This window comes from Salpingoeca rosetta (assembly GCF_000188695.1).
Source record: "Salpingoeca rosetta unplaced genomic scaffold supercont1.3, whole genome shotgun sequence".
Lineage (NCBI taxonomy): Eukaryota > Choanoflagellata > Craspedida > Salpingoecidae > Salpingoeca > Salpingoeca rosetta.
Genome location: NW_004754931.1, coordinates 2,207,585 through 2,234,383, shown reverse-complemented (window position 1 = coordinate 2,234,383; position 26,799 = coordinate 2,207,585). Strand labels below are relative to the sequence as shown.

The 26,799-nt window shown below is 59.8% G+C and overlaps 2 protein-coding genes across 2 annotated transcripts in view; both read right to left on the bottom strand.

Annotated features, from left to right (window-relative positions):
- Nucleotides 1-12: 12 nt before the first annotated feature.
- PTSG_02038 (uncharacterized protein) lies at nt 13-8,327 on the bottom strand. Its single transcript, XM_004997969.1, has 29 exons — nt 8,152-8,327; nt 7,815-7,937; nt 7,504-7,595; nt 7,300-7,370; nt 6,953-7,071; nt 6,647-6,710; nt 6,371-6,465; nt 6,033-6,167; nt 5,673-5,804; nt 5,341-5,460; nt 5,063-5,115; nt 4,726-4,795; nt 4,537-4,593; nt 4,213-4,329; nt 3,944-4,042; nt 3,690-3,744; nt 3,429-3,482; nt 3,171-3,250; nt 2,810-2,892; nt 2,456-2,574; nt 2,123-2,220; nt 1,808-1,894; nt 1,489-1,557; nt 1,207-1,303; nt 893-974; nt 671-743; nt 468-533; nt 223-291; nt 13-120 (listed from the first exon to the last, which is right to left on the bottom strand). Exons 1-29 carry the CDS (start codon nt 8,257-8,259, stop codon nt 61-63), a joined length of 2,547 nt encoding a protein of 848 aa, XP_004998026.1. The 5' UTR covers nt 8,260-8,327; the 3' UTR covers nt 13-60.
- A 512-nt stretch (nt 8,328-8,839) lies between these two features.
- The window catches only part of PTSG_02037 (uncharacterized protein), a gene marked incomplete at its 3' end in the record, with an annotated part of 27,076 nt that continues 9,116 nt past the window's right edge, over nt 8,840-26,799 (bottom strand). Inside the window, exons 8-17 of the mRNA XM_004997968.1 lie at nt 24,793-26,667; nt 24,028-24,423; nt 23,757-23,852; nt 22,983-23,327; nt 21,672-22,730; nt 21,064-21,319; nt 20,276-20,728; nt 19,829-19,975; nt 12,113-19,452; nt 8,840-11,773 (exon numbers count right to left, since the gene is read on the bottom strand). Coding sequence (XP_004998025.1) covers nt 8,840-11,773; nt 12,113-19,452; nt 19,829-19,975; nt 20,276-20,728; nt 21,064-21,319; nt 21,672-22,730; nt 22,983-23,327; nt 23,757-23,852; nt 24,028-24,423; nt 24,793-26,667 — 14,901 coding nt within the window. The remainder of the gene's footprint in view (nt 11,774-12,112; nt 19,453-19,828; nt 19,976-20,275; nt 20,729-21,063; nt 21,320-21,671; nt 22,731-22,982; nt 23,328-23,756; nt 23,853-24,027; nt 24,424-24,792; nt 26,668-26,799) is intronic.

Genomic DNA, 26,799 nt, shown 5'->3' with positions numbered 1-26,799 from the left:
GGTTTGCTGCTGCCACTGTGTGATGGTGTGTTTATTGGTTGCGTTGGATCCTAACATTGGTCAGCACTTGGCAATCAATTCGTCGCACAGCGTCGGGGACCGGTGCTTCGTTCGCGCCTCCTGTACATCATTGCAGCAGTGTCAATGAGGGGTGGAGCGCGAAACGTCTCATGCCAACAGATGTTGTGTGTGTTGTGTGTGTGTAAAAACACGGCAACGCACCTTGAGTTTCTCCTTCAGGAGCTCCGGGTGTACATCAACGGCCTCCACCAGCGCCGAAAACACGGATTTCTAACAATGACAAACACATGACACATGGTGAGTGCTTGCGGGCTGTGGTAGGATACAAGCACACGAGAGATACAAGCACACAACGAAGCCAGTACATTCAGGTGACAAACAGCACATTTCAAAATGTCACACATACACACACACACACACACACAATGACACACAGACACATGCACCTGAATGCGCGGGTCTGGGTCGTCGAGGTGGAGGATGAGACCACTGAAGATCATCTCAATGTGCGCCTGTCAGAGTCCACGAATGCATGTGCGGTCATCGTGTCATTGTGCCGATGTGTTAGATAGATGTCAGGATGTATGTGCGGATGAAACAAGTGATACAGAGCATGCGGTTGCGCGGTGCGTTGGTGCCATGTACTCACGCGATAGAGCTGCGTATCGTATGCCTGCTTCATAATGTCAAAGTAGGACTTCCACACGCGGCACACTTGGTGCCTGCAAGCATGGACATGTGTGAGCGAAACAACGGCATGAACAGACCGCAATGATGGACACACAAGCACCCGAGCACCGGGCAGCAGCGGCGCTATCACAACAACCGCCACCATCATCAACAAGAATAACAGCAACAAATGAAATGAAACCTGATGTCGTTGTTGCTGTCGTCCATGCGTTTGAGGAGTTCCGGGTACAGCTTGTGAAACGAATCATATCCAGCGTACGAGGCTGTGATGGCGGTGGTAGTGGTGGGCGTGATGGACACCATTGGTGTAGAGAACGTGGAGCAGTACAAGTGCAGATGAGAAAACGGTCAAGCACAAGATAGGGCGAGAGATAGGGGGTTCGTTCATGTGACTGCAAGACACACACACACACACACACACACACACACACACACACACACACACACACTCACGACACACACCACGCAACACACAATTGACCAATGGGATCATACATTTGTATCCAGGCTTGTTGATGATGATGACGCGCTCAAGAATATTGCAGGTGAGAAGGCGTGTTTCCATCTCTTCGTCTTCCAAACACGACATCAGCTGCAAACATGTATGCGCATGGACATTTGGGTGAGTAAAGATGGAATCAACACATCATGAGAGGATTTGTCGGTGAGAAGTGCTTGGCCAGATAGCTCAAATGCTGACGAACATACCACCCATGTCCCCCACCCTAACCTCCAGCACACACACACACACACACACACACACACACACACACTGACCAAGGGCTGGAGGGTGGGCATGCACTGCTCGAGGTGTTCAAAGGCAATGAGATCGCCGTGCACCATCGCCTGTCGACGACGCGAACACACGCACGAGGACAGATGGTCAAGCAGAGGAGAATAAATGAGCAATCAACAATGCACGCAAAGCATGCACTCACACGCACATACGCGCACCCACCGTATCTACACCGGCACTTGCACAAACCAACGTACACCCACGACACCCACGACACCCGCGGCCCTCACGACACCAACGTATACCCACGACACCCACGGCACCCCTCCTTCTCCTTCTCCATCCAATCAGCTGACATACCCAGAGACAGGACATTGCAGCTGTGCGCAGAGCCGCGGCCTTCTCGCCAGCGCGCCACACCAGGTTTGGACAGATGATGTCGTTCACCTGCAGCCGTGACGGTGGTGTGAGAAGTGGAGGGATGTACGGATGTGTGGTGTTGAAGGGATCGATATTACGATTTGTCCCGAGCGCATACAGAAATACACACACAGACACACAGAAGCACACAGACACACACACACACACACAGAGAGAGAGACACACAGACACACACACACACATGCACGCACACACACACACACACACAGACACCGACAGAGCATGCCTGCTCACCACGGGCACGACGTATCGACCAAATGCGTTTGCGGAGTTGACAGTTGCGGGAGCGCTGGCGAGCAGCCGACCAAGCAGGGTGAAGAACGACACGCGCACTGCATGTGGAGCACAATCATGGGATGGTGGACAAGTGGAATGGGTGGGTTGTACGCCATCGTTGAGGGGCTGAATGCCGATGTTCAAGTGCGCGCAACATGGTGTGCCAGCAAGAATGGTGTTCAGGTGACAGCAACATCATATACAAGTGCTAGCATATTGCGTGGCACGTACGTGGGACGTAAACACAGTCCAAGGACACTCATTTTCATCCCCCCCCACACACCCTCGCACCTTCCACGTCCTTGTCTGGATTCGAGTTTGTGATGAAGACGGGCATGAAGACGTCGAGGAGTTGGCCAAGAACAGCGCCGGCCGCACTGAGCAGCGTCGTGAACACCCGCCGCTGTTGGCTGCACACACACATGCACACATGCACAGAGGCAGAGAGATAGAGAAACAGACAGACGGACGGACGGACACACACACACACACACATAATGCACACAGACATAATACACACAGACAGACAGGCCGAGGTGATGGCGAAAGTGTTGTTAGGATGATCATTAAGGGTCGTTGTGGTGATATGATGAATGTGTCATGTGGTGACAACGCCTTGGCAGCATCGCGTGCTCGGGTGCGCACCTGTACTTGGTCCAGCTGTCCGCTGTTGTCGAGAGCGCCTCCAACAGCGGCTTCGTGTGCCGGCGATACAACTCATCCGCAGACTGAACACCCAGGAACACATGTGGACACGCGCATAAACATGTGAGTGAGCTCGCTCGCTCGCGGGGCGAGCCTGCACGTTGCAAGTCGAGCTTCGCCCAGCACACACACACACACACACACATATACACATGCACACACACATAACACCCCCCCCACACACACATAACAAACGCACACACACACAACACACCCACACACATCCACATACACCCACACACACCCACACACATAACACACCCACACACATAACAGAAAGAGCGTGCACATGTTAAGGGACCTGGAGCTGCTGTGCAGTTGCGAGGGACGCGAGTGCAACATCGACGTCCTTGCCAAGTGGGGACGCTGCTTTCACGTTGACTGAACACCACACACGTGGGACGCACACGATGTGAAGTAACATGAGACACGAGAGAAAGCGTGAACGCGTGAATATGCGCATATGTGCACGTACGTGTGTGGTTGTAAGCCGGCATGTTAGCATGTGGAATGACACATTCTCACACGCATGCAAGCCACAAGCACACCATGTACTAACTGAGAGCGTTGAAGAGATCTTGACTGTATGCAGCGCAATCCTCGCCAAGGCGGCCTGAAGGGAAGGGGAGGTAAGAAATAACAGGAGCGCGCGCACGCACACACACACACACACACACCGAGTATGTCCGCGCAATTGCATGCATGGCGAGCAAAACAACAAGGGCTGCTGTGAGATCGGCCACTGTCAAGATGAGAGGGCAAGCAAAGCCAAGGAGTGTGCGAGCGTGCGAGTGCATTGCTTGTATTCTGATACGCGTACGAATGAGGGTGTTGATGGTGAGAACCAGCTCCTCCTGCGTCTCGAAATCCTCGCTCTGGTGTCGTGCAAATGTGTGTGTATGTGTATGTGTGTGTGTGTATGTGTATGCGTGTGTATGTGTTTGTGTGTGTGAGTTGGGGCGACTCCTGAGTCGCCAGGGGGAAGAACGAAGTACATGCACATGTATGCATGGGCACAACAGCTTGTTGGTTGCATATGTACGCGTGCGTTAGTGTGTATGTGTGTGCGTGTACCTGGCAGACGTTGTCGTGTGCGAGTGCACTGACGACGGTGCCAGCGAAGCTCTTCAGGTCATCAAGCTGCGCCGTCTTGAGGAAGAGCCCGACCACAATCTGTAAATGGCACGCACGTGTTGATGGTGGCGGCGGCGACGTGCACGGTAGCAGATTCATCGGTGGTCAGTTCACGACGACACTGCAGAGTTGAACAATGACACGTACAGCTGCAGCAGTGGCAGCGACAGGCAATACCAGGCCGTCCTTCCATCTCTCTTGCTGCTCACCAGGTCCGCGCAGCGGCCGCGCGTCTGCGTATCTGTTGCTGTGAGCGGCGGGATGAGGATGGTTGCCCACGCCTCCACGGAGACAACGCCCCCAATTAGCTCACAGCACTGGCCGCACTGCACACACAATGGTCACGGAGCAATGGCGCGCACACACGTACATTGACACATTTACAATGCAAACACGTACAAACGTGCACACGTTTTCGCATGGATGAGCACCTGTTAGAAGACGCAATGATGTGACAAAGGGCAGCAGGCGATGGAACGAAAGGATCGAGTTACATGACACGGCAATCATCACCAGGCAACGTCAAATCCCACCAGTTGGGCAATATCGTCCTCTTCGTCCAGCACGCCCTGGCACAGTCCATCAAGGACCTTTGGAGACAAACAGGACAGCACCACCAGCCATGAGATTCATGGAGACAACACCACGGGTGCATCAAGCATCAGCGCATATGTCAGGGCTGCAATTGAGCAGCACACGCTTGTTGGTTTTGTTTTGATGACCTTTGCGAGATGCATGGTAACGTGCGAGCCTTCGTATTGCAGGAGTGTGTACAACAGCCGGGCGCTTTGCCTGCGAGAGATGGACGGAAGTCAATCAGGTGTCAGGGTTGTGTGTGGATGTGTGTGTGTGTGTGTGTGTGGATGTGTGTGTGTGTGTGTGTGTGGATGTGTGTGTGTGTGTGGATGTGTGTGTGTGTGCGTGGAAATAGAAGAGGGAAGAGAGAACACCTGAACACGCGTACACACGTTACGCACGCACGCGTGCACACGCATCCATAAACAGCATGTCTCATGCACATAATACCAGCAGCACAGCACGCAACAGCCAGCAACTAACCTGCGGGTGTCTGCGGACCAATCAACAAGGTCCTTCAACAGACCCGGATAAATCTGCACACGAGCAACGTCAGGAGACGCATGAGAAGCAACGGGGCTATTCGATTTTCCCACTAGCGCCGCCCATAGTGAAGAAGACCTCAAGAAAATATCCACGGATAGATATTACGCTGCACACACACACACACACACACACACACAGCACACACACAGCACACACACACACACACATCTCTCACACTCTCACACAACACAGCACAGCACACATCACAAGCGCGCCTTTGAGAAGTTCTGTTGGACGAGGTCGATGCAACCGTATGGAATGTCGCCCGTGTGGGATCCAAACTCAAGCTTCTCTTTCAGCGTCTCCTCGTTCTCTTGCTCATACAGCGTGCCGGCCTGACACGCGCGATGGGTGTGGGTGGTGTATGGTGAGAATATGGGTTTAAGACCCGCCGCCTGCGCCTTTGATCACACGGACAGACAGACAGACAGACACAAACAGACAGATAGACGGAGAGACAAATACAAACCCACACCCACACACGCACGCACACGCACACGCACACCCACACACACGCAGGCAGACAGACAAGCACGCGCACTCGCACCTTCCTGAACTCATCGCGTGCAAGTGTCTGGATCTCCTGCACATCATCCGTTTCACCAGAGAGGAGAATTGGGATGATCTTGTGCCAGTAGCTGTACCGCTCCTTGTACTGTTGCAGCCACCGCCCCGCAATCTGTGCACAGGCAACAGGCATGCGCGCACACCGGCATGTTCGCGTGTTTGTGTTTCGGAGGGTGAGCAAGTTCGAGTTTTGATTGAAGCAATGTAAGTGGTTTGAACATATGCTCTCGCCATAGCACTGCTCTGCATGAGCACATTCATTCACGACCATCACACTCGCCACACACGTGCATGCGTCACCATCACATCCACCGTTGTTGGAAGCAGCATTGAAACGCACCACGTAGAGGGACTTGCGAACGTTTGGGTTGTGATCCATGGTCTTTTGGGCAAGCGACGTGCGAAAATCTTCAAGCATGTCCGAGGAGCCAAACTGGACAACGGATCCGATTGCCCGAATGCACACGTTCCGCACCTGTCGCACGCGCATGTACAGCGCAGTTGTGGGTGTGGTCGTCAAAGTGAGGAGTGAGTGAGGAGCAGTGGTGGTGGTGGTGGTGGTGGAGGTGATGATGATGATGATGATGCGTGTCTGTGTGTGTCTGTGCGTGGTCACCAAACGAGTGATTGTGGCGGCAAGGTCCACACCCATCATTGCCCACACAAGCAAGCATGCACCTTGGCGTGCTGGTGGTTGAGGGTTGCCAGGAGGGGCTTTGCGTACTGCTTCGAGACCATATGAAAGCGATCAGGCACAGCCTTGGCAAGCAGGGCTGATGTTGACATGTGTGCGTGTGTATGTGCGTATGAGAGGTGAAATTGTGTGGCCATGAAAGCACTGATACGCACAGCAGCAGGAGAACCAAACAAGCACACACAATCACACACACACACACACACACACACACACACACACACACACACACACACACACACACACACAACCACGCCCACCTGTGCATCTGCAGCCCATTCGCTTGACCTCCGGAAACGGGTCAACAATTGTTTGCACCAAGACCTGACACGCGGGTGCAGCGCAGAATGGGACGGTGACACACATGAACGGCAGCAATGTGAGAAAACGTGATGGGGCGGGTTGCATGAGCTGGAGGGACCTGCTAACACGCGCGGTTATTCCTTGAAAAGTCTCGTTCAATGCACAGCCACAGCAGTCCATGGCTCTACCATCATTGTCATCCTCACTCCGCCATCACCACCACCACCACCACCATCATCATCGTCATCATATGTCTGGGTGACCTGTGTGAGCTCGTCGACGTAGATGGAGAGGTCGCGTTGGGCAAGAGAAATGACCTTCTCCAGCTGATCCATCATCATCTTCCGCAGCTCCTCCGCGGGCTCCTTGATCTCCTTTTGCCCTGCAGTGATTTGTGGACGTGTTGGCGTTGCGTTGTGCGCGCACAGAGTTGGGTCGGGGGGGGGGCAGGGGAGAGGAGGGGAAGCGACATGGGATGCTTTCTTTCAGCTCCGGGCTGAAAGTGCTGTTCACGGGCGTGTGGGCTGGGTCAAGCACACCCAGCACACTTGGCAGCGAGGGGACAGCAGCAGCAATAGCAGCAGCAGCAGCAGCAGCAGCAGCAGCATACCGAGACGAAGAACATATGCTGGAATAATGTACGGCAGGTAGATGGATGTCTCTGGCTCCAGTGCCAAGAACCTGAAGCAAGAGTAAGAATGTCAAGCGCGCACATTGTCGTTGTTGGGTTATGAATGGTCAACTCAAGCGATGTGCAAGGTGAATGAACCACAGCTGCTTCACGCCAGAGAAGCGATCAGTCGCACATACGCACATGGAGACGGTGTCAATGGCGAGCTCGCGGCACTTTTCCATGGAGTCCTCGTACTTCTTCAGCAGCGGCTTCAGAATCTCGTTGAAGACAGCCTGGGTTCGTGGGCAATGAAGGACACATCACATGTGTCAGCTTGTTTTTAGATGGAGAAGGGGGTTGATAATCGTACGAGCGAGTGCATGTGCACACATCTGCAGGTACGTGTGTGTGCACAGACACAGACACAGACAGACGCGGACAGACAGGAACAGACACATACACACAGACAGATAGACACATACACACAGACACAGACAAAGGCATAGTCGCACGTGAAGGACGCGAGGGCTGAGGTCACTGGACTTCTTCACTGTTGCTTCTTGGATGGCCAGCATGGCGCGTTTGCGCACGAGCCGATTGTCATCGGACAGGCAATTCAGGTCACGCTGGATACCCTATCAGTCCATTCCCAACGACCAAAACAGCAACCAAGGAAGCGAGCAAGCGGCAACGTGCGCGGGTTCATACCATGCATGAGGTGACCTCGTACAGCGACCGGAAGCGATAAGTTTGCACAAGACGAGCAGCACCAACCACCAGCAACCAGCAACACAACGTGTCCAAGCCACTCGCAGCTTGCCTCCCAACTCCTTGAACAGCACCTCCTACCTGCAACACAGCCTTGCACGTTGCCTTGTCCTCGTCACTCAGGTCTGTGCTCACGCGAAAGAGCTCCAGTGGAGCCTCTTCCCTCACATCACCATGCTCGTTCATCATCCCTCTTGTCTGCACGGTTGCTTGTTGCTTGTTGCTGTTTGTTGGTTTGTGTGCGCGTTGTGGTCAAGGAGAAAGGGAAACTGTCAGGTCGACGCGCATTTTTTCACTGCAAACTGCAATTCATAGTTGTGTGTGTGTGTGTGTGTGTGTGTGTGTGTGTGTGTGTGTGTGTGTGTGTGTGTGTGTGTGTGTGTGTGTGTGTGTGTGTGTGTGTGTGTGTGTGTGTGTGTGTGTCAGGTCTGTGCTTCTTTGCGTCAACAAATGTGTACTGTTTTGAAAGGCATGTGCACGCAAGAAAGTCAACACGCCCACACGCCCGCCGTCAGAATGAAAAGCAATGCACACATTGACACACACACACACAAGGCCACAAAACCAAAACATAACGCACTGCGTTTGTTATGCACACAAGTCACATCAAACCACCACACAAAGCAGGAAAAAGCACCAGCAACACGCGCTCAACGCCACACTCGCTCACAACCACAAAGACTTACATTACACACACACACACACGCACGCGCACACACTCGCTCACAACCACAAAGACTTACATTACACACACACACACACACACTCCTCATGAGTGCAGCATGGGCTGCACAAACTTGCGGGCGGCATCCTTCTTTGCCTGGGGCTTGGCAGACTCAATCTTCTTGAGCGCCTTGCTCGTGTCCAGCTTGGCGCTGAGGAGCAGCTGCCCAACAAGGCCAATGGTGCGGTGAAACGAAGCCAGGAAGGACGGCGCATCGTCCCGCTTCATCTCGCCGACAGCAACGTGCGCCATCGAGTGCAGCAGCAGCGGCAGCAGCGTGTGCACATCACGCAGGTACTCCCGCCGCACCACAAGCTGCTGCTCAGCCTCAACAAACAGCATGCTCTTGCGGTACGCGTTGCCCTCGTACGCATTGTTGAGATCTGCACGCACGCCAGGCAGCTGCGATGCAGCAAGCACGTGCACGCGCGGGTACCCATGCTGCGCGGACAGCCACTCGCACACGGCCGCGCCAACTTCCATCGACAGCACCTCTGCCGGCTCCAGCTCCTCCTCAGACACAACCACGGGCTCATCGCCTTCCAGCGTGAAGTCCTTGCACAGGTCGTCCGCCAGGTGCGCGGGCGCACGCGTCTTGCCCGTGGAGCGCAGCATCGCCTCAATCGCCTGCAGGCGCGAAAACACGCCCGTCGAGGCAGCAGACTCCCGCAGCCGCTCAGACGTGATGGCGTCGCCGGGACCGTAGGCCGGTGCAGAGGGGCCCTCCGCAGACAGCTCCGCCTCCTCGTCCTCATACTCCTCCTCATCTTCGTCGTCATCCTCGTCCTCCTCATCGTTGCTGTCAAACGTGGCAATGTCTGCCTCCTGCTTCTTCTCCTCCTCCTCCTCAGCAGCACCTGCCGACTTGCGCTGTTCCGCACCATCACTGCCATCGCTACCGCGAGTGGTGGTCGCTGCTGTGGCGAGCCGCGAGTCGCCACCATCGCCAGTGGACACCGCCTTTGTGCTGCGGCGGCGCCGCTGGCGGCGCTTCTGGATCTGCTGTGCACGCCGGGCCATGAGGGCAGCCTTCTGCCGCTGCTTCTCTGCATCAAGCAGCTGCGTGAGGTGCGCCTGGTTCTTGCTGAAGCGGTCCAGCACCGCAGAGCTGTCCTCGTCCGTCAGCTGGGCCAGCTGCTCGTACTGCTTCTTCATGTGCATCTTCGACTCCTCCTTGATCTTCTCCCGCACGGCGTTGAGCTCCTCAATCTCCTTGCTCATCCGCTCGCGCTCCTCCTGCTCCTCCTGCAGAATCGCCTGCTGGTGCTCGGCCAGCAGCTCCTTGAGCATGTCCTGCTGCTGTTGCTCCAGCTCTTCAAACTGCTCCCGCCGCTGCTGCTCAAGCTCCTGCCGCATGCGCTCCAGCTCCATCGCCCGCTGCTCCGCCTGCGCGCTCTCGTCAGACTGCGGCGACAGGTCGCGCAGCGCCTCTGCAAACTCCTGGTAGTGCTGCTCCTTGCGCTTGAGCAGCATCTCCGTCAGCTTCAGCTCCAGCCGCGCATTGGTCGCCGTCTCCGCCTGCGCAAGCTCGTTCTCATACTCGCTCTCCAGCTCAGACACGTCCAGCTTGTACGCCTGCTCGATGTAGCGCCGCGTCTCCTCCGCGGCCTCCGGGTCGATGGACGCAGACTCCACCATAAAGTCGGCCATCTCCTTCTCGTACCGCGTTGCGCGCTCGTCAAGCCGCGCCTCGTGCCGCTCCTGGATCGTTGCCTTGAGCTCCTTCAGCGCCACGTCCTGCTCAGCCTCCACCTGCTCACGGATCTGCTGCAGCTCCTGCGCGTGGCGCCGCTGCAGCACAGAGGCGACCACCGTCTCCGCGTCCTTGCCCGTCTGCTGCAGGGAGGTAACCATCGCCTCCCGCTCGGCCTCCCGCACCTGCTCGTGCTTGAGCGCCTCTGTCTCCTGGCGCTGCGTGGCAATCTCGCGCTGCAGCTCCACCTCCTGCCGCTGCTCCTGCAGCTTCTTGCGCTTCTGCTTGCGCTCCGCCAGTTTGGCCTTGATCAGCTCCTGCTGGCGGTTGCGCTCCACGTCCATGCGCGCCGACAGCGTGTTGAGCTGCTGCTCGTGCTGCTTCATGAGCCGGTTCATTTCCTGCTCGGAGAGGTCAGGCCGTGCGCGCACCTCGGCCTCCAGCTTGGAGCGCTTCTCCTTGAGCACCTGCTGCTTGCGCTCCTCCAACGCATCCAGCGCACGCTTCTCCTCCTCCTCGGCCTCCTTGCGCAGCTTGCCTTCAAGCTCCTTCAGCTCCTGCTCGTGGCGCTTGCGCAGCTCAGCCTCCATGCGCTGCTGGTTCTTCTCCATGGCCTCCAACTCCATCACGCTCTCCGGCGCAACCTCCAGCTCGGGCACCTCAAGCTGCGACACCTCCACCGCCTCGGACACGGCAACGGTCAGCGCCTCCTGCTTCTTCAGGCGCGTCTTGGCCAGCCGTTCCTTCATGCGGTTCATCTGCTGCTTGTGCTGGTCGCTCAGGTGCTGGCGCGCCTTGTTGCGTCGCTCGTCAAACTCCGCAGCCATCTTCTCCGCATCATCCTCACTGCCGGCCGTCGCCTGCACCATCGCCCTGGTCGCCTCTTGCAGCTTGTTCAGCTCGGTCGTGTTGAGCTGCTTCACCATGCGCGCGGCCAGCACCTGCTCCTTGGCGTCCTCCTCAGCCTCAACCACGCGCTTGCGCTGGCGCGCACGCGCCTTGGCCCGCTGCTTGATCTTGTCCTGTCGCAGGCGGCGCTCCTCGCGTGACAGCGCCTTGAACTCGGGCGTGGACTGCAGGGCCTCAAGCTCCTCGCGCTCCTGCTGCGCAGCCTCTGTGTCAATCTTTGTGCACCGCTTGTCCTTCCTGCGCTTGGCAGCCGCACTCATGCGCTCCCGCACAGCCTTGCGCAGACCCTGATAGTGGGCAGCAATCGCCTGCACCCGCGCCATGCCTTCACCGCTCTCCTCGCCGCTCGTCTGCGTCTCCGCAACCTGCATCAGAATCTGCAACCGGCGGCACAGGAAGCATTGCGCGAAAAAGTTGGTGGCAAGGGGGGGGGGGGACGGACGGGGTGGGGCATGTGATGATTGGGTGAGTAAATGCGCTTCACTCACAAGAGGAGGCCATCGTTGACAAGGATACCAATGTTGGGGTATGTACAGCATGCACAAGGCAATGGCACAACGCATAAGCACAAACAAACAACAAACAAACAAACAAACAAACAAACAAACGAAACACAAGCAAGCAAGCAAACTAACAAAAAAACGAACAAACAACAAAACAAAACACAAAAACAAACAGCAAACACACAAACAAAACACACAAACGCGCAAACACACCAGACGCTCTGTGTCGACGTCTGCCTTGCTGAGCTGGGCATCACCCTTTGCTGCCTCTGCGGCCATGGTGGCTGCATCGCGACGGGTGCGGTGGATCATGTTCTCTGCAGCTGCCCGCGCCTGCTGGTACTCCTCAGAGTTCTCTGCGATGGTGTCAAACTTATCGCCGAGCTGGCTGCGGATGAACGCAGACATGACGGCCTCCTCCTCGGGCGTGAACGGGTCTGTTGCCGACCCCGCAGTGTCGCCCTCCTTGCCGTCATCGCCGGCGCTGTCCAGCTGCTTCTCGAGGTCATCAAGCATCTTGTTCACCAGCGTGGTCTGTCCTTCCTCCGTGTCAAGCGTCTGCAGGTCGCCGAGTCCAGCAAGGGATGTCTTGCCAAGCTCCTCTGCCTCTGCCACGTGCTGCTGTTCCCGCTTGGCCAGCAGCCGCTGCGTGCTCACCATCAGCTCCTGCTTCCCTGAGTCGTCGCCCTCCTCGTCTCCGCTCACGGCTGTGGGGGATGCTGGGCTCGCTGCATCGCTCCCTGCCTTGCTGCTGCCGCTGCTCAGCATGGCACCAGCACCGGCACCGCTTCGGCGTCGAGCGCCAGCCGCCAGTGCGTCGCCGCTGCGCTGCTTGCCAACGCTTGCAGGCGTTGCTGCCAACGCATCCTCCACGCGCACCCGGGATCCCAGGCGCTTCAGTAGCACATTCACGCGGTCGATGAGCTCAGACTCCTTTGAGGCGCGTGCGGCCATGCGCTCCTGCTGCGACGCCGTGAGCGAGGCGGATGTCTCGACCATCTCCCGCAGGCTCTGCTTGAGCTCCTCCACGTCCATGTCCTTCACCATGAGGTGCAGCTCTTCTGTCTCCTTGGTGATCTTCTGCAGGTGGTCTGTGATCTGCCGGTCGTGCTCCGTCAGCTCCGCATCCACCTTCTTCGAGTAGTCGTTGAGGTGGTCAAACAACTGCCGCACCGTCAGGCCCTCCAGCAGGTTGGGCTCGTATCGGATGCGCTCTAGCACGTGCCCGTCTGCGGCGGCCAGCAGATACGGCGACACCGCACCCTTGGTCAGGTACTGCGGGCGCGTCGTCTTCTGCCGCTCCTCGGCCCACTTGGCCGGGCGGTACATCAGAAGCACGATGGAGCCAACCGCGATGATGGCACCCAGCACACTCAGCACAGCCGCAACAATGGTCAAGTCCGGCTCCTGCGTCGTGGATGATTTGGAAGCGCCCACAACCTGCAGGTTCTGTGCCGTCGCAGCCTGGATGCTCTCCGTGCATGTGCTGCCCTCCTCCATCACACGTACAAACGTGCGAGCGTTCGGGCGCGCGTTGTCGTAGAACACATACACGCCAGCGTCTTCAAACGTGTGCACAAACGAGTTGACGGGGGCCTCGCTCTGCTCCACCACCGTCGCCAGGGCGCGGAACGCACCGTAGTCAAAGTCCGGGTTGCTGTTGAGCAGGTGGTCCTTGTCGTAGCGCGGGAAAGACGCTGGCTCCGTGTCGCGGCTCAGCGAGAACGTCACCGCCTGACCTGCTTCAATGCAGATGAGCGGGTTTGGCATGGCCGGGCTGCCGGCGGTGGTGGACACACCTCCGCTGCCATCGGCACGACGCACTCGCCTCGCCGCCCCCACCGCAGCAAACGCGGCAGCCCCAGGAGCAGAAGCAGGGGCGAAACTCTCTCCACCAACACCAACACCAACACCAGCACCAGCATCAACGCCGCCAGCAGTGAGCTTTTCAGCAGTGACCGTGGCGTTGTCGCCGCTGTTGCTGTCGCTGCTGCTGCGGCGGCGTCGAGCCTCGAGGGAAACACCACACAGGTTGAACCAGTACGTGTCGTCAGCAAAGACGCCAACCACGACGGTATCATTACCAACGACATCCAATGCCGTCGGTGTGATGCGTGCTCCGGGTGCACACGTGCCGCGCAAGCCAGCGCACTCGCTGAACACGTAGGCGACGGTTCCCAGGGAGTCGATGAGCTGGTAGGTGCCGTCATTGGCGCACTTGAGAGACGACTGCAGGGCCTTGCACGTGGTGTTGCAGACCTCCTCCACCAGCGCGTACTGCGTGCACTCGCACACGCCCAGGTTGGCGTTGATGCTCTTCACGTTGGTGGCACCCCGGCACTCCTCGGCGCACACGGACTGCACTGCAGCGCGGTTGTTGGGGTTGACGCAGATGCGGTTCCCAAACAGCACCTGGTTGGTGGCGCAGGGCGCGAGCGTCTCCGGCTGGCACGACTCCCGGCTGTCGCCCTCGCTCACCTCCTTCCCAGTCTCGTCGAAGAACACAAAGCCAGACCGGCACGTGCACTCGCCGTCACCGCGGGAGAAGATGCGGTTGTTGCCGTAGCAGATGCACGATGTGGCACCGGCTGCGGAGTACGCGCTGGACCCGCACGGCAGGCAGGCAGCCTGCGCCGTCTCCGGGTTGTACGTATTGGCCGGGCACGGCTTGCAGGCGTCCAGGGAGGTGCTGCCAGCTGCGTCGTTGTACGTGCCTGCGGGGCAGGCCACCGGCAGCGCAGTGTTGTTGGGGCAGTAATGGCCAACAGGGCACTCGCAGTAGTAGGACGACTGCAGCGTCAGGTCGCTCTGGTCAATGTCGCCGTACACGTACGTGGGGGAGTTGGTGTTGCAGTCCACCTGCGCCATTGTTGCGTCCACGCCAGCGGCGAGCGGGCAGAAGTAGCCCGTCGGGCAGTTGCCGCACTGCACCAGGTCGTCATCGTCCAGGTACGCGTACGTCCCCGCGGGACACGCCTCGCAGGCCGTGGACACTGTTGCCAGGTCGTTTGCGTCAACCACCGCCTGCGAGTTGCCGCGGTAGCCGTAAGGGCACTGCCGCTGCGACGAACTGCCCTCGGGGCAGTAGTACGAGGCGACACACGCCGTGGGATCGGTGCTGCCGGCGGGGCAGTAGTGCGACCCAGGGCAGATGACGGGGGCGGACGCCTGCGAGGGGCAGTAGTATCCGCCGGGGCAGGTCGTGGCCTCCGTGGCGCCAGCGGGGCAGTAGGTGCCGGCGGTGCAGGGGATGAGCTTCATGCGGTCGTTGGCATCGAGGCCGGGGCAGCGGAACCCGCCCGGGCACAGCGTGCAGCCGTCCTCAGAGCCGAGGCCAGTGCCGCTGAAGCGTGAGCCGTCTGCGCAGGGGATGGGGCTGTCCACGCCCTGGGGGCAGTAGTGATCTGGGATGCAGGAGAAGAGCTCGTACGTGGACGTGCCGCTTGTCTCGCAGATGTAGCCCGCGGGACACTCGATGCAGTCCAGCGCATCCTCTGCGCCAGTTGCGTTGTTGTACGTGCCGACAGGGCACGGCGTTGGGTCGTCGCCCTCGAGGCAGTAGTAGCCCGTTGGGCACGGCTCCGGGGTCACCGTGGCGCTGCCGCACGTGAAGCCGGCAGGGCAGCTCGCGCACTGGCTCAGCTGCTCCGCGCCAGAGGTGTCCCGGTACGTGCGCGCGGGGCACGGCGTGGGGTTGATGGTGCCGGCCGGGCAGTAGTGGCCCGCGTCACAGAGGCGGGCGGTGCCGTCCTCAAGGTCTGGCGTTGGGCTTGGGCTCGCGGACACGCACACGTACCCGGCAACGCAGTCGCCCGTGATGCGCCCCTGGGTGCAGTACTTTCCGCCAGGGCACGGCGGGCACTCGTACGGGGAGCTCTCCGCGCCAGTCAGGCCCTCGCCCTCGTTGTACGTGCCGTCCGGGCATACGGTGGGCAGCGACGAGTTGGCGGGGCAGTAGTGCTCTGCGGGGCAGATGACGGGCTCCTCCGCGCCATTGTTGCAGTAGTAGCCGGCGGGGCACAGCTTGCACGTTGACTGGCGCAGCTGGTCCTGGTACGTCCCATCGGGGCACTGGGTCGGGCTCGGCGACCCTTGCGGGCAGTACGAGCCGCGCGGGCACTGGTAGTTGGACGGCGTTGCCAGGGCATTCTCCACACCCGAGGGGCAGTAGTAGCCCGCAGCGCAGGGGTTTGTTGGCGCCGTGAGCCCCGTGCGGTCGCAGTAGTACCCAGGCGTGCACAGGTCGCAGTCGTCCAGGCCCTCGCCCTGCTCGTTGGCGCGGAAGCGGCCAGCAGGGCACTTGGTCTCCGTGATGGCCCCCTGCTCGCAGTAGCTGCCGGCCGGGCACTTGTGGGCAGCCGGCGTGGCCGTGCTCTGCCCCTGCGGGCACAGGTAGCCCGCGGCACACTCGCCCGTGGGCGCAGATTCGCCGAGACCACTGCAGTAGTGTCCGGCAGGGCACGTCGTGCACTCGCCGCTGCTGCGCAGGCCATCGCCGGCGCCGTACGTGCCACCCGGGCACGGTTGCGGCGCCACGCCTTCCTCGCAGTAGTAGCCAATGTCGCAGTCCTCCGTGTCGGAGAGGCCGAGCGTCAGGCACTGCTGCCCGGCAGGGCAAGGCAGGCACGCGCTCTGGCCAGGGCTTGGCTGGTACGTGTGCAGCAGGCACAGCAGCTCTGCGCCCGTGCCACCTGGGCAGTAGTGCCCCGCGGGGCAGATGTACCCGCCCGTGGTCTGGTTCAGCTCGTCGTTGAACGCAAACGCAACCGGGTCTGGCACGGTCGCGCCTTGCTTGCACACAAAGCCGGGGTCGCAGTCAACGGCCGGCTGCCCCTGCACGCAGTACTGGCCAGGGCCACACAGCTCGCAGTCGTCCACACGGGACTGCCTCGTCTCTGTGGTGGCGCTCCCTTCCGGGCAGGCCACCGGTATCTCGCTGCCGGCAGGGCAGTACGAGCCCACGGGGCACTCGTCGCCCGTGGTGCCGTTTGTGGGCTGCGCTGAGCTTGCGCCGCCTGTGCAATAGAAGCCTGCGTCGCAGGGCCCAGTCGGCGCGGTGAGGTGGGCCTCCTCGCAGTACATGCCGGCTGTGCATGGCGTGCAGTCGCTCTCCTCGTCCAAGCCGAGGGCGTTGCTGAACGTGCCAGCCGGACACGGGTACTCCTGCTCGAAGCGCGTGCCGGCGGGGCAGTAGTAGCCAGCGGGGCACGCCACCAGGTACGGGTTGGTGACGGGCGCAACGGTGGCGTTGCACACGTAGCTTGCCGGGCACTGCTTGCAGTCTGCCTGGCCGTCCTCGTCCTGGTAGCTGCCAGACGGGCACGAGACGCGGTCGGGCGTGCCTTCGGGGCAGTAATACCCGGGCGGGCACAGCTTTGAGCCCGGCGTCGTGCTTGTTTGGCCTTCCTCGTTGCAGTAGTAGCCCGCGGCGCAGGGCTCGGGGTCCGTGGTGGCCTGGCTCACGCACGCGTGGCCGATTGGGCAAGGCAGGCACGCGCTCACGTTGGTGGCCATGGTCACGTTGGAAAAGGTCCCCGCCGCGCAGGCAATCGGGGTGGAGCTGCCGGCAGGGCAGTAGTAGCCCGCGGGACAGACTTCCCCAGTCACGCCATCCGTGGGCATGGCGGTGAGGGCAGCGCCGTAGCACAGGAAGCCGGGCGCACACTCCTCGTCGCTGGCGGCCAGACCCTCGCTCGTGCACGCACGCCCCGGCTCGCACGGCGTGGGTGTGAAGGAGGCGGTGGGGCAGAAGTAGCCGCGAGGGCAGCGGCCGCCAAGGCCGATAAACGGACACACGGAGGGGTCGGTTGAGTTGATGGCGGGGCGGGCGGTGGAGGCGCCCTGCTGGCAGTACCAGCCCTCGTCGCAAGGCCCCGTTGGCTGTGACAGGCCAAACTGCTCGCAGTAGTAGCCAGGGGGACACGGGATGCAGTCTTCCACGGCCTCAGCGCCCGTGACATTGTTGAATGTCCCGGGCGGGCACTCATACTCCGTGGCAAACGTGGTGTTCTGCGGGCAGTAGTGGCCCTCGGGACACGGGTAGCCGGCAAACGCAGAGGTGCCTGCGGGGCAGTAGTAGCCAGAGGGGCACGCAAAGCACGCGGCCTGCCCCTCAATCGGGTTGTATGAACCCGCTGGGCAGTCGAATGGCGAGGACGTGCCGCTCGGGCAGTAGCTGCCCGTGGGGCAGATGGCGCCCGTCCCCGAGGCGCTGGTGGGCTGAGCCGTGTCCGCGCCAAGCGTGCAGTACCAGCCCGCATCGCAGGGACCCGTTGGCTCCGTGAGGTGCTCGCTGCCACAGTACATGCCAGGCAGGCAGTCAATGCACTCGTTGACCGAGGTCAGGTGCGTGGTGTTGGAGAACGTGCCAGCAGGGCAGGCCTGCGGCGTGGATGTGCCCTGCGGGCAGAAGTAGCCTGCGGGGCACGGGCCGCCAACGCCAGAGAACTCGGCCTGTGGCGCGGGGACATCCACGCCCGCCGCGCAGTAGTACCCGGCGTCGCACAGGCCGCCGCCGGCATCGACGAGGGACTCCGCGCCGGTGAGGGAGCAGTAGTAGCCGGGGTCGCACGGCGTGCAGTCGCCCGCAGATCGTAGGCCCGTGTTGCTGCTGTATGTACCCGCTGGGCATGGAACGGCGTCAATGCCGGTGCCGCTTGGGCACCAGTGGCCCGTGCGGCACTCGTCCACATCGTACACACCTCCCGGCGTGCTGAGGAACGGCAGCCTGCGCGTGCACTGGTAGCCAGCAGGGCACGTATAACACGCGGCTGCGCCCGTGTGGTTGGTGAATGTGCCGTTGTCGCAGGCCACAGGGAAGGCCGTGCCGAGCGGGCAGGCGTGGCCCTGGGGGCACACGTCGCCGTCGCCAAGGTGCGACGTAGCATCCGACGGGTTTGGCAGGTCAAGGCCTTCAAGGCAGTAGTGGCCTTCGTTGCATGGTGCAGTTGGCTCTCGCAGGCCCACTGTCTCGCAGTAGAAGCCAGGGGTGCATGGGGTGCAGCCCACTGACGACTGCAGGCCCGTCTGGTTGTTGAACGTGCCGCGCGGGCAGGGCGACTCAAACTGGTGCCGGGTGCCTGCGGGGCAGTAGTAGCCTTGTGGGCACAGCCCGCCACCCTCAATGGCCAGCATGGGCACGGACGTCACGCTGCCGCCATCGCAGTAGTAGCCGGCAAGGCAGTCGCCCGTCGGAGCGGAGAGGCCCGTTGTCTCACAGTACTGGCCCACGGGGCACGGCGTGCACTCGGTCACGTTCTTCAAGCCGCCTGTGGGCGCATACGTGCCGGCTGGGCAGGGCTGCTTGGTGTGCGAGCCTTCGGGGCAATAGCCGCCAGCGGGGCACGGTGTTGGCGTCGTTGTACCATTGCTGGGACAGACGAAGCCTTCCAAGCACGGTAGGCAGGACGAGGCTTGTGCGCTGGGCTGGAACGTGCCAGGCTCGCACGGTGTCTGGTGCGGGCTGCCGGCCTTGGTGTAGTGGCCGGGAGTGGTGGGGAACTGTGTCGCCACAGTCGCACCGCCAGTACAGTAGTACCCAGCGTAGCATTCACCTGTGACCGCGGTGAGGAGGCGATGAAACACAGCAACGAGAGAGAGTGTGTGTGTGCATGTGTGTATGTGTGAGAGTGAGAGAGAGAGAGAGAGAGAGAGAGAGAGAGAGAGAGAGAGAGAGAGAGAGAGAGAGAGAGAGAGAGAGAGAGAGAGAGAGAGAGAAGATTGGGGGGGGGGGGTGAGCGAGGGTGAGGGCGGAACAGTGGAACGAGGGTGAACGTGCATGGTGAAAGTCGCAAGGGACAGAAAGTAAGCGAGAACGCAGAGACGGCAAGTGAGAACGCAGACAGGAGGCAAGCGAGGCATTGGGACAAGGATGATGTGGTACACCCAAACAATGGCACACTGCAACAGTTCGAGCACGATGGGGCTAACCTGTCGGCTCGGGCTTGTTGCTGCCTTCGCAATAGTAGCCGGCTGGACAGTCGACACAATAGCTGGCATCGAGAGCACCAGAGGTGTTGCTGTATGTGCCTGCTGGGCATGATACGGGCTGGATGGAACCAAGCTCACAGTAGCCGCCTGGTCAGAGGTGGCAGCGAACAAAACAAGCGGCAAAGAGTAAGCTCAGGAAGCAAGGGGTGAGAAGAGACAGGTAAGAACAAGACAGCAGCGAACACACACACACATGCACATGCACGCAAACACACACACACACACGTACACGCACGTACACACGCGTGCACATGCACGCCCGCACACACGCAAACACACACACATGCACACGCGTGACGTTATCACGATGTCAAACCAAAGGACGAAACAAACGCACACTGACCGACACATCACGCAAGCGCACAAGGGACACACAAACACACGTACCTGTGGGACAGAGGTCACCGGTAACGCCGTCGGTTGGGGCAGATGAACGTGCGCGGGCAATGCAATAGAAGCCGGCCTCGCACAGGCCCGACGGCTCCGTGAGACCCATGTCGCTGCAGTAGCGGCCGGGCGGGCACGACAAGCAGCTGGAGCTCAGCCGTAGGCCCGTGCTGTTGGAGTACGTGCCCAGCGGGCAGCTGGACGGCTGGTCCGAGTTGGTGGGGCAGTAACGGCCAGCCGGGCACACGATTGGGGTCACCGTGGCCTGGGTTGGGCAGTAGTAGCCCGCAGGACACACGGCACAGTCGCTGCTCGACTCCGCACCCGTGTAGGCCAGGTAGAAGGCAATGGGACACGGGTCCGTGTGCGGGTCAGCCGTGCCTTCCTCGCAGAAGTAACCAGCAGGGCAGTCGCCAACAGGCGCCGACAGCGCCGTGTCGTTGCAGTACATGCCTGAACATTCAGCGAGAGGTGTGCAAGGGGGCGTGTCAGCGTTGAAAACGAGAGGGAGAGTAAGGTGTGCGTGTGCGGGTGCGTGTGCGTGTGTGTAAGAGAATTGAAGGGAAGAAGTTGACGCAAGATTCACAAAGGATGAGCAGAGGGTTTGTTGCTTTGCTGCTTTGTTGCAAGCACGAAGCAGAGCGTGCGTGTGCGTTAGAGCAAGAAAGCGACGACGTAATGCACAACCACACATACACACACGCAACACAAGACGCACGCACGCACAACCTGGGAAGCAGAAGTCATAATACACGAGAACAACCGAAGCATGCAGTCAGAATACACACCTCGCGGACAAGCGATGCAGTGATCGGAGTCCTCAGCGCCAGTGAAGGGGAGGTAAGTCCCTGCTGGGCAGGGCTGGGGCGAACTGTTGATGTCACCAGCAAGGCAGTAGTAGCCGGCCGGGCACGCGTCGTCCACCAAATCAGGGGCATGGTCGCGGCCAGCCTCGCACGTGACGCCAGCAGGGCACACGTGCTCCGATAGCATGATTGTCTCGGTTGTGCCATTCAGCGGGCAGTAGTACCCAGCCAAGCACGTCTGAAAAAACAAAACCAGTAGGTAACACAACGCGCATCGCGGCATGAGCAAGAAATAAGTGGCAAACGTGAGCTACTCGTCGAAGCACAACGCACAACAGCTCTCCATCCACGCGCACACATGAAACACACTGAACACACTGAACACACAGATCTAGAAACACACATGAAACACACGCAAACACAGAAGCAATCACCGAAACAGGCACACACATACGTACACACATTCACACACACACATCCTTCCAGGATATACACACGCACACACATCCTTACAGAGTGTACACACGCACAGACACAGACACAGACACACACACACACAAACACACAGACACACAAACACACACACACACCTGGCAGGCCTGGGCACCAGCTGCGCTGTACGTGGATGGCTCGCAGATGGTTGGCTCGGTCATGCCCGTGGCCGGGCACTCGTACCCAGCATCACAGGTGGTGCACTGTGACTCAAGCTGCAGGCCCTCCTGTGACGAGTACGTGCCGGCCGGGCACGGCGTGTCTGTTTGCGGGTCTGTGGACGCTGCTGGGCAGTAGTGACCCTCTGGGCACACAAGGCAGTCCTCCACACGCACCAGCCCCGTGGCAGCGCCGTACGTGCCAGCAGGGCAGGCAAACTGCGTGCTGTACTGCGTGCCCGCGGGGCAGTAGTACCCCTGTGGGCAGGTGTTGGACACGGCTGAGTCACCACCCGTGCAGTACGACCCCTTGGGACACTCCGTGCACTCGTCGGCGTCCTTGAGGTTGGTCAACGTCGAATACGTGCCTGCGGGGCAGTCAAACTCAGTTGGGTAGCGGGTGCCCTCTGGGCAGTAGTGGCCGGCAGCGCACGACACAGGCACTTGGTCCGTGCCGCCTGTCCCAGAGTAGCACGCCTTGCTCGCAGGACACGGCATGCAGTCGTCCTCGGTCGTGGCGTTGTGGAAGTTGAAGTATGTGCCTGCAGGGCAAGGGTTCTGCGTGGACACAGACGTGCCGAGTGGGCAGTAGTGGCCAGTGGCGCATCCTTCTGTTGGCGTCACCGTGCCCGTGGAGGGGCACGTGTGCCCTGCCCAGCACTCCAAGCAATCCGTATCCGCGCCGCGGCCCGTGTACGACTGGTACGTGCCGGCTGGGCACGGCTCGGGCACGGTGGACCCTTCCACGCAGTAGTGGCCCTCAATGCACGTTTGACAGAACGACGAGTCCTCGGCGCCAGTCTCGTTGTTGAAGGAGCCCACAGCGCAGTCCGTTGGCACCGACACGCCAGGCTCGCAGTAGCTGCCGCGCGGGCACAGCAGTGGCGAGCTGCTGCCGGCGTCGCAGTAGTGCCCGCTTGGACACAGCTTGCACTGCGACACCAGCGAGATGCCACGCCGGTCGTTGTACGTGGTCGCTGGGCAGGGAACAAACGAAGCCTGTGCGTGTGCGTGCGTGTGTGTGTGTGGATGTGTGTAAACGCGTGTAAATGCATGTGTGAATGCGTGCATTTGTTGTTGTTGTTGTTGTTGTTGTTGTTGTTGTTGTTGTTGTTGTTGTTGTTGTTGTGTGTGTGTGTAGGTAAGAACAGTGGGGGAACGAGAGTGTTTGTTCTTACTCGCCGAGGTCTCGCGCAACAAGCAATTGTGCATGCACGGCCCCCCAAACAACAGAAACAAAAGCCCACTCACGTTGCAGTAGTAGCCCTCTGGGCAGAGGTCGTTGGAGCTCAGCACGCCAGTGCCTGCTGGGCAGTAGTAGCCAGGTGGACAGCGAAGACAGTCGTCCACGCTGGCGGCACCCTGCGTCGGCATGTATGTGTACTGCGGGCACACGACAACATTCAGGCCATCCGGGCAGTAGGAGCCGGCAGGGCACAGGTAGCGTGTGTCGTTGGCGTTCTGTGACCCTGACGGGCACGCATACCCGGCGTTGCACTGCAGACACGCTGTTGAGTTGGCGACGCTGTATGTGCCAGCAGCGCACACCACAGGGGCGATGGCCGCATTGGAACACTCGTACCCAGCAGGGCACACCTGTTCAGTTGTGTCAGACGTACATTCGCAAACAACACCGTGAGGCAGTGCATTCACAGCACATCAAGCAACGATGGGGTGTCACGGCGGCCACGGTGAAGCACCGCATACCATCGCCATGCTCTACATCCTTCTTGAACAAACAACAACAACAACAACAACAACAACAACAACAACAACAACAACAACAACAACAACAACAACAACTTAAACAACAACAACAACAACAACAACAACAACAACAACAACAACAACTTAAACAACAACTTAAACAACAACAACAACTTAAACAACTTAAACAACAACAACAACTTAAACAACTTAAACAACAACAACAAACCCCCAATTAAGAACTAGCACGCACTGCGAAACGTTGCCTCGAACCCCCCCCAAAAAAAAAAAACACAAGACAAAGAACCACAGACGCACCGTGCACTCTGTGCTATGTGCTGCGCTGTACGATCCAGGTGGACAAGCGATGGGCTCTGAGGCTGTGTTGGGGCAGTAGCTTCCGGCAGGGCAGCCCTGAGACGTGTTCGCCACAGCACAGGTGCGAGGTGAGGTGGTGATGCACGAGCAGCGTGAACAGAAAAAAAAAAAGCGTTGGGAACAGGAAAACCAATCCATGTCGCGGCATAAAACCGAACAGTGTACCACAAAGACTTTCAGACTCGACGACAAGTGACCGCAAGAACCTTACCGTGCACTCTGTCTGTCCGGCCAGAGAGTAAAACCCAGACCCGCATGTGATCTGCAGGTCGTCGTAGATAGAAGGGCACGCAAACCCGGCACGGCATTCTGTGCAGTTGACTTGCCCGCCAACCGAGTATGAGCCTGCCGGGCAGTCCTGCGTGGCGTCCGTGGCTGTGTCCTTGCACGCCTTGCCCTTGGGACAGGTTGTACAGTACGTGGAGCCCGCAACCGCATAAGTGCCTGGTGCACACGTGATGCTGCTGTCCGTTGTTGGCACGGGGCAGGCCTCACCAGCAGCGCAGTCGGTGCACATGGTCGCATTCGGCCCAGAAAACGTGCCGGGCAGGCACGGGAAGTTCTGGCTGCCATCAACAGCAGGGCACGCCCATCCAGCTGGGCATTGCTATGAAGCAAAGCATACATGCACACAGGAGGGAGAGGGACAAGGAAATGAGGTGTGAGTGTATTTGTTTGTGTTTGTGTATGTGTGTGTGTGTTTGTGTGCATGCGTATGTATTTGTGTGTGTGCATGTGTGTGCATTTGTGTGTGTATGTGTATGTGTGTGCATGTGTGCATGCGTATGTATTTGTGTGTGTGTGTGTGTGTGTGTGTGTGTGTGTGTGTGTGTCGATGAGTCGGAGCCGAGCGTGAGCTGCAAAAGAACGGGCATGAGCAAAGCCCACGCACATACACACCCAATCGCATCCGCGGACACAACAATGAAACAAACAACAAACCACTAAATCAGCCCAGCATGTGGGCGACTCATACCGTGCATGTGGCCTGGCCGCCTACGGAAAAGCTGCCGGCCGGGCAGGCCAGCTGGTCGCCATCCGCCGTGTTTGTAGCAGAACAATACATGCCAGCGGGGCAGATGCTGCACAGCTCGGCGCCAGATCCCGAGAACGTGCCCGCCTTGCAGGACACGGCCGCCGCGGGGTCTGTGATGGAGGGGCAAGCAAAGCCAGCGGTGCAGTTGGTGCAGGATTGCTGCTGCCCAACACTGTACGAGCCAGGCGAGCAGACAACTGGCGTATCGGAGGGCGTTGGGCACGCATAACCAGGTGGGCATTCCGAGCAGCGGATCGAGCCAGCTCGAGAGTAGAATCCACCAGCACAGGCAACCGGCGTGCTTGCCTGCAGGCATTGGAACCCAGCAGGGCACAGGGAGCATGTCGTGTTGCCGCCAAGCGCGTAGTAGCCCGAGCCGCAAGCCACAGGCGCAACCTCGGGAACGGGGCACGACGACCCAGCAGGGCAGGAAGTGCACATCATCTCGCCATCAAGGGAATACCACCCGTCACCACAGGCCACAGGCTCGCCCGTGTCGCACGCGTAGCCAGCAGGGCACGACGAGCAGAACGTGGTTCCCGCAGGGGAATAGTCGCCGTCATCGCAGGCTTCGGGCACAACGTTTGTGGCCGTGCACTTGTGGTTGACGGGGCACGGCTCACAAGTGGAAGCGCCACTGGTCGAGTACGTGCCAGACCGACAAGCGACCGGCTGCATGCCGGAGACGCACTTGTACCCGGCAACGCACGTCTCACACACGCTCACGTCACCGCCGGGCGACCAGGTGCCGTTGGAGCACAGCGTTGGGCTGCCAGGATCGCCACATGCATACCCGGGCGGGCATGGGAAGCACGCGTGCGAGCCAGCCGGGCTGTACGAGCCAACATCGCAGTCCCTGCAAACACCGTCAGAGGTGGAGTACGTGCCAGCAGGGCAGGGCTGGGGCGAGGATGGGTCGGCGCAGGTGTAGCCAAGACTGCATGGAGAACAGTGGTCGGCGCCTTCGCTGGAGAATGTGCCGGATGAACATGCATCGCAGCCAATGGCGCCAGCGATGCTGTACGTGCCCGCAGCACACGCCGTTGGGGCATGGGCAGGGTTGTAGCAGGAGTGGCCCTTTGGGCACGGCAGGCAGCTCGAGCGGCCAGTTTCGTTCGCATAGCGCCCAGATGGGCACTGGATGGGCTGCGACAAGGGGTTCGGGCAATAGTTTCCGGCAGGGCAGTCCTCACACGTGCCGCCATTCGAGTACTGGCCGAGCGGGCAGAGGTCCAAGCTGTCGCCGTTGCAGGAGTAGCCGTCGGGGCACGACTGGCACACCGTGGAGCCAGCAGGGGCGAAGCTGTTGGAAGGGCACTCCACCGGGGAAGAGGATGGATCCCCACAAGCATAGCCAGTCGGACAGATACTGCATGTGGAAGAGCTGTTGCTGGTGGTGTAGTATCCAGAGGCACACGTTTTGCATGACGACGCTCCCGCAAGCGAATACTGACCAGCAACGCAAGCGGTGCATTCACCCTGGCCTTCGTGCGCGTAGGTGCCAGCAGCGCAGCGGCGAGGGGTTGTCGACATGAACGCACAATAGTGCCCGGTAGGGCATGTGGTGCAGTTGGTCGCGCCCTCCCCGCTGTACGTCCCAGCAGCGCACCCAACAGGCGCAACACTCGCATCGTAGCACGCATACCCAGCAGGGCACAGCGTGCACGACGTCTGCGCCTCCGCATCCGCATACGTCCCCTCTGCACACGCCGTCGGCCGCCGCTGCGGGCCCTCCTGCGTTGGGCAGTACGTCCCTGCAGGGCACGCCGTGCACCCGTCAGACCCAGGCTCGCTGTAGTGGCCCGTCGCACACGCCTGCCACACAAGCACACACATCCATACAATGGGGTGGTAATGGTGGTGGTATGAGGTGAGTGCGTGTGCGCGTGTGTACATGTGCAGATGACATCGTCTCAAGCACCGACAAACAAGCAAACAGCAGCAAAG

Excerpts from the sequence above, each read along its gene's own strand:
- PTSG_02038 (XM_004997969.1), bottom strand. The coding sequence starts at position 8,259 with ATGATGAACGAGCATGGTGATGTGAGGGAAGAGGCTCCACTGGAGCTC. Across the intron at positions 5,116-5,340 it reads TCCAACAGAACTTCTCAAAG|ATTTATCCGGGTCTGTTGAA; the intron begins GCGCGCTTGTGA and ends GCTCGTGTGCAG. Across the intron at positions 2,221-2,455 it reads TCCAGACAAGGACGTGGAAG|TGCGCGTGTCGTTCTTCACC; the intron begins GTGCGAGGGTGT and ends CTCCACATGCAG.